We start from the raw sequence: 12,147 nt of genomic DNA, 5'->3' as shown, positions 1-12,147 counted from the left end.
AATCGAAGAGTGATATTATTACTCCATCTTTATCTTCAGGTGCAGACGAGGAAGCAGACGGAGATAGGGATGGTGGAAGAATGGAAAGGAAAGAGAGAGATAGAGGCAGAGATGCAGAGGGACAGCCACCTCCCATTCCTGAAAAGGTGTGTCTGTCTTTGCATATGCTTCTGGTTGTCATATTGATGTGAATACATTAGTATACTGGAAATTATACACTTAGTGGCCAGTTTATTAGGTACACCACCCAGTTCACGAAAATGGTTTGCTCCTACAGACAGTGAGTCACATGGCGGTGGCTTGCTATATAAAGCAGGCATACAGGCATCAAGGCATTCAGTTACTGTTCGATTGAACGTTAGAATAGGCAAAACGAGTGACCTAAGCGACTTCGAGAGTGGTATGATCGTCAGTGCCAGGCGCGCCAGTTCCAGTATCTCTGAAACGTATGGCCTCCTGGGCTTTTCACGCATGACAGTGTCTACGGTTTACCGAGAATGGTGTGACAAACATGAGAGGTCGAAGGAGAATGGCAAGAATCGTACAAGCTAACAGGGGGGCCACAAACAGGCAAATAATGGCGCAGTACAACAGTGGTTTGCAGAACGGCATCTTGGAACGAACAACTCAACGGTCCTTGTCACGGATGGGCTATTGCAGCAATCAGACAACCACACCGTGTTCCACTCCTATCAGCTAAAAACAAGAAGAAGCGGCTCCAGTGGCCACGCGAACACCAACACTGGACAATTGAGTAGTGGAAAAACATTGACTGCTCCGACAATTCCTGGTTCCTGTTGCGTCATGCTGATGGCAGAGTCAGGATTTGGAGTAAGCAGCATGAGTCCATGGCCTCATCCTGCCTGGTGTCAATGGTAAAGGCTAGTGCCGGTGGTGTAAGGGTGTGGGGAATGTTTTCCTGGCACACGTTAGGTCCCTTGATACCAATTGAGAAACGTTTCCATGCCCCGAATAATTCCGGTTGTTCTGGAGGCAAAGGGGGGTCCGACCTGAGACTAGATGGGTGTACCTTATAAACTGGCCATGTGTGGTTATGTTTAGATATTAATTGATAATTTTATTGATTTTGTGCCCCATTTATTTTCAGCCGAAGACATCCTATATGTCTTCTCCAAACGAGTATGCCAATGAAAGGCTGATCCATCCTCCTGCACCATACGCATTCAGCAAGCCAGTGCTGGGATTGGCTGACAGGGCTTTCAGTCAAGGTATTAACAAATTAAGCCAATATAATTTTGTCATTACAGTCAAAGACTATGACATTGTATGATTGACGGTGGTATATGGTGTGCAGGTGAGGAAGAAGTGAGACCTCAAGCCCCAGTGAAACCCCAGAGGAACAGAAAGGCTATGTCTTGTGACACAGGTACACCTGTCAGTCTGTATGCTTCTGTCTGTCTGTCTGTCTGTCTGTCTGTCTGTCTGTCTGTCTGTCTGTCTGTCTGTCTGTCTGTCTGTCTGTCTGTCTGTCTGTCTGTCTGTCTGTCTGTCTGTCTGTCTGTCTGTCTGTCTGTCTGTCTGTCTGTCTGTCTGTCCAATAGTTAGTCAGTATGCTTGTATTAGTCCATGGGTGTGTGTTAATATGTGCCTCATGATCACACCATGTCTGACTGTTACAGTATTTCCTGTCTTCATTTACCCCAGGCACTGACATGGATGGCCCTAATAATCTTGAGAAGCACCCAAATCACAAACCCCCAGTGAACAAACCTAGACTACTCCAGAACAGAAACAAATCCATGAAATGTCCTTGTCTCTCTCTCTCTCCCTCTCCCTCTCTCTCTCTCTCTCTCTCTCTCTCTCTCTCTCTCTCTCTCTCTCTCTCTCTCTCTCTCTCTCTCTCTCTCTCTCTCTCTCTCTCTCTCTCTCTCTCTCTCTCTCTCTCTCTCTCTCTCTCTCTCTGTCTCTCTCCCCCCCCCCCTCTCTCTCTCTCTCTCTCTCTCTCTCTCTCTCTCTCTGTCTCTGCCTCTGCCTCTGCCTCTGTCTCTGTCTCTGTGAGAATGGGAGCATCTGTTTCCTCTCATACTTAATGCATAAAAACAGCTATATTTCTTTGGATACAGCTATATTTGTGTGTTTTTGGTTTTACTATCCTTGTGGGGACCAGAAATCCTCACAAGAATAGGAAAATCTGTGGACATTTTGCCAGTTTCCACAAGGAAAATGGCTATTTTAGGGTTTGGTGTTAATGTTAGGGTTAGGATTTTGTTTGGTCCCCACAAGGATAGTAAAACAAACATGTGTGTGTTTCAGTCTAAACTAAGCAACATTTTCAATCTCCCCTTAGGTCGGAATAGAACTCAAACATGACTTCACTGTTGTTAATTATCTGATCAAATCGTGTTTAATGAGATGAATCAGTAATCAGGAATGTCTCTCGTTCTGTGCTCTTCCAGACAGCGTCAACTCAGCATCTGGTAACAGCGAGCTGTTGTAATGCCGATGGAATTCAGCTGCTTCAGACCAACCAGCCAGAGGGTTGTCATGACAACTGGGCCGCATTTGGTCCAATGTGGAAGCGGAGAAATATGTGAGGGAGAATCTAGACTCTAGAGAGAGAGGGGACACACATATATAGAGAGAGAAAGAGAGAGAGGGGGAGGGGAAGATAAATGGCTTAGAGTGCAAAATGATACGGACATCGCTAAGCATAACTTACCTACTGCAGTGTTATTGGAACACACACATCCTATTCCTAGTCCGTCTATGTCTGTCCCTTGCCCTCACTGTCTGCTTTCCTGTCATCTCAATGGAAACCTGCTGAACTGTTTTGCAGCTATTCGAATGGTGTTTGCTACTTTTGAAAATCTACTGAATTGTTGTCTGCACATAAAAAATTGCTAAAACACTGTCATGCTATAATGCTAAGGGGCCAAACATTGGAGCATTTTTATTATCATCATTGAGAGTTACACTTTATTTTGTATTATTATTGTTTATGTATACTAAGCTATGTGGCTAAGCTCGACTAAAGAAAGGAATGTGTCTATTAGAATGTTATTTCTAAATCTGCAATGCAATTTGACTGCTGTGAACGTTGATTGCCATGGTTGAAACTTGAAAATGAGTTGTTGCTTATAATTAAATTAAATATTTATATCTAGTTCTGCTTTCATGGACTGAAAGGTAATATATTTTATAGAAAACATTTACTTTAAAAATGATGTATGAGTATACCATATGAATGAATAAAAATGCTGTACTGGAAGACACACCGAGAATGTCATCCTTTTTATGGTTTGGTTCATAATAGGATAATAAACGGAGGTAAATGATTTTACCTTCCAAACTGCATTCACTGTTTAAACACAGAATTACCACTCTGGATTATAATACTTTAACCAGCAGAGGGCATCTACAGAAGGCCTCCTATAATTATCCCTAACAGCAGGTGGCGACCAACCCCAACAAATGAAAGGAGGACCTCTCAGCAACAGAAAGACTCATAATCTAGAACACCAAACACATGAGCTGCTGAGAAGCAGTCTTGCTGGTTGTCATTAGCAACCATGCCATGGCCCTATTTCTAAAGATGGTGGAATGAGTCAAATATGGGCTTTGGCTGGCTGGTGTGCTAAGTACGCTCTGATGCCAGGAGACAATATTAACGAGCTATTTATATGGAAATTGAATGAAAAGCTGCTTCTACAAACTCTGTAATTAAAACTTGAAAATATGTTTCTACCACCATGCCTATAGATGTAGGATCCTAATTTGATCACTATTGTTGCTGAGAATTTTCCTGCACCGCAGGAAATGCAGATGAGCTTTGTGATTTGTATAAATTCATACTGAAAATGCACACTAACAAACAGTGATATTAACAGTTTTGCACTTTTCATGTAGCCTACTTTTGGCCAGCTAATAGCCTAACCACCGATCAAGACTAAAACGTTCAAATCCTGTTGCTGCAGGATTATTTTGCTGTGACAATATAGGTCAAATTAAGATCCTACACCTGTAACTTCTCATATTGTTGAATCTGTCTGTGTCTGATGATTCTATGCATTATCTTGTCCATAACTGTTATAAGCCGTAGATAGTTATGTGTGATTGTAGTTGTTTGAAATACATTTCCACACTCCTTGGCAGCTCTGTGGACTGTCTTCATGGGGTGGATGGTGGAGTGGGTGGGAGGAGAGAAGACAGAGAAAAGACACAGGATCTTATATTGATCTCTTTTATCATTGGCTTTCATGCACTTGGCAGTTAATCATCGGAATTAGAGAGATAAACACTTACTTTAATATCCTCTCTTGGATATATTGTCTTAATTTGACTGTCTGTGCTTACTGTTCAACCATCTCTCAATATGAAAGGACGTTTTGTATTAGGCTACATTAACCCCCTTATGCCAAAAATGTTCCAGTTCCAAACTAAATACAGCCAGGATAAGGCAGGTTATCAGGACAGGTTGTGTACCAACAGTAACTTGACCATGTTGAGTCAGGATGCTGAAGTAGTCCGGGGGAACCAATTTTGGCAGGGGGTCCTCCCCAGAACATTATATAAAAAATAAGAAATAAAGCATTTCTTTCATTTTAATATCAAATAATTTCTGGGTAACAATTAAGTACCTTACTGTAACAGTTTTCCATGAAAGTGGTCAAAAAGAAACAAAAATAGTTTTTGGGCAAAAAACTATTTCTCAAGCAAGAATGTTGCTAGGCCTGTCTGGGAGTGGTCTGAGTGAGGAGGGGAAGGTGGTGCATTAAGCAAAGTGGTGCATTAACCACAGTTTTCCTAATGAGAGGAAACTGTAGCCCTAACCTGAAAACTAGCTGTTGTTGGCAGAGATGTTTGGAACTGGTCTATTAACTTATATGCAACTCCACCCATGCAAAACCTGCTGATTAAAACGTCCTGGGTTGATTGTATTTTCAACCAGCAACTATCAGGAAATAACAGCTGAAATGATCAGCTGTTGTACAATATGATACAAAATTTGATATGATACTGAATTTACACTGCATTGGGACTTTAAGAAGGTTTGCCATCATAGGAAATACAACGGGTGTGAACATTTTTAGCAATTACATTTCAGCCTGAAAGCATTTTTTGTTCAAAATTAAATAAACTTTATTTGGTTGGCTTGACACTTTATATACACTGAACAAAAATGTAAACGTAACATGCAACAATTTCAAAGATTTTACTGAGCTACAGGACAGGGAATACAGATATGCATCTGTTGCTAACAGATACCTTTAAAAAAAAAAGTAGGGGCGTGGATCATAAAATCTGTCAGTATCTAATGTGACCACCATTTTCCTCATGCAGTGTGACACATCTGCTTCGCATAGTGTTGATCAGGCTGTTGATTGTGGCCTATGGAATGTTGTCCCACTCCTCTTCAATGGCTGTGCAAAGCTGCTGGATATTGGCGGGAACTGGAACAAGTTGTCGTACACGTTGATCCAGAGCATCCCAAACATGCTCAATGGGTGGCATGTCTGATGAGTATGCAGGCCATGGAAGAACTGGGACATTTTCAGCTTCCAGGAATTGTGTACAGATCCTAGCGACATGGGGCCGTTTATTCTCATGCTGAAACATGAGGTGATGGCGGCGGATAAATGGCACAACAATTTGCCTCAGGATCTCGTCACGGTATCTCTGTGCATTCAAATTGCCATCGATAAAATGCAATTGTGTTCGTTGTCCGTAGCTTATACCTGTCCATACCATAACCCCACCGCCACCATGGGGCACTCTGTTCATGTTGACATCAGAAAACCGCTTGCCCACACGACACCACACAAGCTGTCTGCCATCTGCCCGGTACAGCTGAAACCGGGATTCATCCATGAAGAGCACACTTCTCAAGCGTACCAGTGGCCATCGAAGGTGAGCCTTTGCCCACTGAAGTCGGTTACGATGCCGAACTGCAGTCAGGTCAAGACCCTGGTGAGGATGACGAGCACGCAGATGAGCTTCCCTGAGATGGTTTCTGACAGTTTTGCAGAAAATCTTTGGTTGTGCAAACCCACAGTTTAATCAGCTGTCCGGGTGGCTGGTCTCAGACGATCCCGCAGGTGAAGAAGCCGGATGTGGAGGACCTGGGTTGGCGTAGTTACACATGGTCTGCGGTTGTGAGGCCGGTTGGACGTACTGCCAAATTCTCTAAAACAACATTTGAGGCGGCTTATGGTAGAGAAATTAAGTTTAAATTATCTGCCAACAGCTCTGGTGGACATTCCTGCAATCAACATGCCAATTGCATGCTATGTCAAAACTTGACACATCTGTGGCATTGTGTTGTGTGACAAAACTGCACATTTTAGTGTGGCCTTTTATTGTCCCCAGCACAAGGTGCACCTTTGTAATGATCATGCTGTTTAATCAGCTTCTTGATATGCCACACCTGTCAGGTGGATAGATTATCTTGGCAAAAGAGAAATGTTCACTAACAAGGATGTAAACAAATTTGTGCACACAATTTGAGAGAAATAAGCTTTTTGTGCATATGGAAGACTTTGGGGATCTTTATTTCAGCTAATGAAACATGGGACCAACACTTTACATGTTGCGTTTATATTTTTGTTCAGTATATATTTAGTTTGCCCCCTCAATACTTTACAGTAGACACTATAGTGTGTGTCTGAGTGTCGCCCTCGCCCCCGCTGTGTCAGAGACTCACATGTTGATTCCCTCCACACAGAGCTGACGCACCCCTTGGCTGAAAAGACTACCGGTAATCACAATCATTATCAGACTTTAAATACCGCTATCACAATTCTCTGCAATTACTATTGAATTCCTGTCACTCTGTGTATATACAGTATTTTAAAAAAAATGTTATTATTATTATTTTTTAGGGGGTAGATCAGCTTTAATATTGCCGATAGATTGTAACTTCCATCAATGTAATTGTCTGCATCACTTCCAATCCCCCATATGTTTTTTTTTCTCGCAAATATATATACATACATACACATACATACATACATATACATACATATACATATCCTTTTTTAAAATATATTTCCCTTTATTACTTTCCAACCCCACCACCCCTTCCCTAATTGGAGTAAACTAGTGAACAATAATGCTTAGGCGTCTACTTCCAGCTTATACAGTGCCTTGCAAAAGTATTCATCCCCCTTGGCGTTTTTCCTATTTTGTTGCATTACAACTTGTAATTTAAATGGATTTCTATCTGGATGTCATGTAATGGACATGCACAAAATAGTCCAAATTGGTGAAGTGAAATGAAAAAAATAACTTGTTTCAAAAAATTATACAAAATAAATAACGGAAAAGTGGTGCGTGCATATGTATTCACCCCCTTTGCTATGAAGCCCCTAAATAAGATCTGGTGCTACCAATTACCTTCAGAAGTCACATAATTACTTAAATAAAGTCCACAATCTAAGTGTCACATGATCTGTCACATGATCTCAGTATATATACACCTGTTCTGAAAGGACCCAGAGTCTGCAACACTACTAAGCAAGGGGCACCACCAAGCAAGCGGCACCATGAAGAGCAAGGAGCTCTCCAAACAGGTCAGGGACAAAGTTGTGGAGAAGTACAGATCAGGGTTGGGTTATAAAAAAATATCTGAAAATTTGAACATCCCACGGAGCACCATTAAATCCATTATTAAAAAATTGAAAGAATATGGCACCACAACAAACCTGCCAAGAGAGGGCCGCCCACCAAAACTCACGGACCAGGCAAGGAGGGCATTAATCAGAGAGGCAACAAAGAGACCAAAGATAACCCTGAAGGAGCTGCAAACCTCCACAGCGGAGATTGGAGTATCTGTCCATAGTACCACTTTAAGCCGTACACTCCACAGAGCTGGGCTTTACGGAAGAGTGGCCAGAAAAAAAATAAGCAAACACATTTGGTGTTCGCCAAAAGGCATGTGGGAGACTCCCCAAACATATGGAAGAAGGTACTCTGGTCAGATCAGACTAAAATGCTATGTCTGGCACAAACCCAACACCTCTCATCACCCCGAGAACACCATCCCCACAGTGAAGCATGGTGGTGGCAGCATCATGCTGTGGGGATGTTTTTCATCGGCAGGGACTGGGAAACTGGTCAGAATTGAAGGAATGATGGATGGTGCTAAATATAGGGAAATTCTTGAGGGAAACCTGTTTCAGTCTTCCAGAGATTTGAGACTGGAACGGAGGTTCACCTTCCAGCAGGACAATGACCCTAAGCCTACTGCTAAAGCTACACTTGAGTGGTTTAAGGGGAAACATTTAAATGTCTTGGAATGGCCTAGTCAAAGCCCAGACCTCAATCCAATTGAGAATCTGTGGTATTACTTAAAGATTGCTGTACACCAGTGGAACCCATCCAACTTGAAGGAGCTGGAGCAGTTTTGCCTTGAAGAATGGGAAAAAATCCCAGTGGCTAGATGTGCCAAGCTTATAGAGACATACCCCAAGAGACTTGCAGCTGTAATTGCTGCAAAAGGTGGCTCTACAAAGTATTGCCTTTGGGGTGGGTGAATAGTTATGCACACTCAAGTTTTTTTGTCTTTTGTCGTTTCATCTTCAGAGTGGTAGGCATGTTGTGTAAATCAAATGATACAAACCCCCCCAAAATCAATTTTAATTCCAGGTTGTAAGGCAACAAAATAGGAAAAATGCCAAGGGGGGTGAATACTTTCGCAAGCCACTGTAGATACTATATACATTTTATGGACACAGTCAATTTTACAATAATTCTATTTTGTTTGTTTTTACTCCTGAACTTATTTTACCTTCAACCTCTCCGATCATTTTCATGATGTATATACAGTATTACATTCAACCCCAAATGTAGTGCCACGCATTTAGGATTACTTTTCTATATTTTATGTACAGTATTGTGTGATTGTCTTAAAGGTATTATAAAGTGATTGAAATATGGCGGTAGAGAATGAATCTATCTCCCAAGCATTGCATTACAAGACCATAATGTGCATATTATACTAGATACACTATATATACAAAAGTATGTGGACACCCTTTCAAATTAGTGCATTAGGCTATTTCAGGGGGTATAATGGTCTGGGGCTGTTTTTCATGGTTCTGGCTAGGCCCCTTAGTTCCAGTGAAGGGAAATCTTAACGCTACAGCATACAATGACATTCTAGACGATTTTGTGCTTCCAACTTTGTGGCAACAGTTCGGGGAAGGCCCTTTCCTGTTTCAGCATGACAATGCCCCCGTGTACAAAGCGAGGTCCATATAGAAATGGTTTGTCGAGATCGGTGTGGAAGAACTTGACTTGCCTGTACAGAGCCCTGACCTCAACCCCATCGAATACCTTTGGGATGAATTGGAACGCCGACTGCGAGCCAGACCTAGTCGCCCAACATCAGTGTTCGCAGTCGGCGTCCCAATTCATCCCAAAGGTATTCGATGGGGTTGACTTCACTAATGCTCTTGTGGCTGAATGGAAACAAGTCCCCGCAGGAATGTTCCAACATCTAGTGGAAAGCCTTCCCAAAAGAGTGGAGGCTGTTATAGCAGCAAAGGTGGGACCAACTCCATATTCATGCCCATGATTTTGGAATGAGATGTTCGACGAGAATGTGTCCACATACTTTTGGTCGTGTATTTTGAGTTTTGAAAGGCTTTACATGGTTGCATGAATATGTTCAAGTGTAATCCCAATACTCAAAATACACTACATGACCAAAGGTATGTGGACACATTCTCGTCGAACAACTTTGTTGCCACAAAGTTGGAAGCACAAAATCGTCTAGAATGTCACTGTTCTGGGAAGGCTTTCCACTAGATGATGGAACATTCCTGCGGGGGACTTGCTTCCATTGATGGAAGGGAGCGATGAAGGGAAGGGAGGAAAGCTAGAGGAGGAATGGAGGAGGGAGGAGGACTAAGGAGGGGAGAGAATTAACAGATTTAGTGCCATCTCTGTCTGGGAGAGGAGCCAAAGAATCGACCACCTTAATCCCTTCATCCCTCTTTAACTCTGTCTCTGTCTACTCTCTGTCTCACTGTCTCTCTGTCTCTCTGTCTCTCTGTCTCTCTCTCTGTCTGTCTGTCTCCCCCTGTCTTTTCTTTGTGTGTCTGTGTTTTTGTCTATTCAGATTAGTATTTTTAAGGCCTATGTTTGTGTGGCTGTTCAGATCCATCCCTGTAGCCTTCTGTATACTGGTGAAAGGTTGTACTCATTAAGATCCAGAGCCATTCTCTAACTGGCACATAGAATTCTCCTGGGAGGAGATGGTCGGCTAGGGTCATTCATATATTCAGGTGGAACTAATGGTCATTTGTGGTACAGTAATTGCTGTTATCTGCAAGTATGCGAATTAAAATGAAGAGTGGTTGCCATGGCAAAAAAATTGGAAAAGGTGAGTTGCAGCACACAGTAGCTCATCTGTGATGAATACACACAGTATTTCACTACGGTCCATAGACCAGGTACGGATATTCAGAAATTAATTGTAGGGACATTTTAGAATCAAGAGAAATGAAATTATGAGCCTACACATCTAATAGAAAATATGTTAAAACATGTCAAACGTGATTAACATTGGACTGTGGTAAATAACCATTGATCTGTGTGGGGTATCGACACTTCAGGTAGGGGGGTGAAGCAATAGTCATTGGGGAGGGGGATGGGGCTACTGACAGCTTATGTCTACATTAAAGACGCTTTATTAAAGCGTGGGTATCTGTTAATCTGACACCAGTTACAGAAGCAGAATCAGCTCTCTAATCCATTGACTAGCCTGATAATCCCACTCACAACGAGACCTCACTCATGAAGTAAACAAGTAAACACACAGACAGCTGTTCAAACTGATGCCAGACAGCTCAGTCATGGTACTGGCACAATGCAGAACCTTTTTAAGCATTGGTAACTCTCACGTCTAAGAAGTGGGGTGAAATCGATTCATCATAATTGGAATCTACCCATAATACTGTCTGTGAGAAAAGGGGAGGGATGGGTGTGGGAGTGAAGGAGGGAGGCTTAAATTGGCAAGATACAGTGGAGCTTAACAGTTGAAGTGGTGGATTAGATCACTTTTACAATAATACTGAGATTAGACACAGACACACAGGGGAGGGATGGAGATGGACGATAAACAACTGTTGCATCAGTGAATAATTGGTGATACATTTTCAGAAAATAAAGAACTAGAAGAGGAGAACAAATTGCAAAAACTAAAGGGAAACCATTAATTATTTGTGGTAGAACATTATCTGACTGTGTACCTGACATTTACCTGTGTTTCCTGTGCGTCGTTTTCCAGTACAATGTTTTCTTCAATATTGTTATGGGCACAGGATATAGTAGGAGAGGGATGGACTGAGAAAAATACATAATAACGGCATAACAGAGGCATAATAAATAATAATAAACAGTCATTTCCATGTCTAAAATAAGCAGAAGAATGGGTCAGGCTATACTGCGAGCATGGGAGGTGAGAGAGTGGAGAAAGATCCTGTGAGGGAGGGGCCCCCTTATGAGGTGAGACGTGTAAGCCTGCTGCGTGTAACAGAGTTAGTCAGGATTAGGACATGTATCTGTGGGATCAGGGGGAGTTAGAGGGTCCCTCCAGACCATAACCTCACACCATCTGTCTCAGTCAGTGCCCTGCCCTGCTCAAAAACAGGCCAGGTCGCTCTTTTACTCCCTCAGGTCCCTCTCCTCCATTCTCCATTTTCTCTACTATTCTTTTGACCCTTTGACCCAGGACAGGAGCTGTTTTATCGTATTAGGGTAAACAAACTGGGGTGACTGTGGGGTCAGCGCTGTGCTGAGGGGTTGGGGTGCGTTACTGGCTCTGTGGCAGGAAGAGCAATCTGCTCGTGTGGCTAATTATTGCCCATGGCCGAAGCCTGGCCCTCTGCTCAACCACACGACACAAAGAGCAGTGAAATACATATTATACATATTACACTCAAAACTGTATATGCCGAACAGAGTATGATTATTACAGTTACTCGTGTGGATAGCAGCTCAGACTGCTCAATTTTCAGTGACTCAATAGAGAAACCATAAGTGGCTCTAAAGAAAAACTTTGCTATCATAATTTCAGAGGGGTGTAGCAGCATCCCCTCTGAAAGTTAGCCAGCTGACATTGATAAACATGCAGATATAGCCCTACATTTTCCGGTTAAAAATGGGAAAATGTTATATGGGTTG

At 42.4% G+C, this 12,147-nt stretch overlaps 1 protein-coding gene across 1 annotated transcript in view; it reads left to right on the top strand.

The window, feature by feature from the left end:
- LOC311149135 (capping protein, Arp2/3 and myosin-I linker protein 3-like) overlaps positions 1-2,458 on the top strand; it is a gene marked incomplete at its 3' end in the record, with an annotated part of 39,330 nt that extends 36,872 nt beyond the window's left edge. Inside the window, 5 exon segments of the mRNA XM_084186227.1 lie at positions 46-146; positions 1,109-1,229; positions 1,316-1,387; positions 1,666-1,767; positions 2,418-2,458. Of these exon segments, the coding sequence (XP_084042353.1) occupies positions 46-146; positions 1,109-1,229; positions 1,316-1,387; positions 1,666-1,767; positions 2,418-2,458 (437 nt within the window).
- Between the last annotated feature and the right edge of the window lie 9,689 nt (positions 2,459-12,147).

This window comes from Coregonus lavaretus, assembly GCF_964263955.1.
Source record: "Coregonus lavaretus genome assembly, chromosome: 21".
NCBI lineage: Eukaryota > Metazoa > Chordata > Actinopteri > Salmoniformes > Salmonidae > Coregonus > Coregonus lavaretus.
The sequence above is the reverse complement of the archived record's forward strand: the minus strand, read 5'-3'. Positions and strand labels throughout refer to the sequence as shown.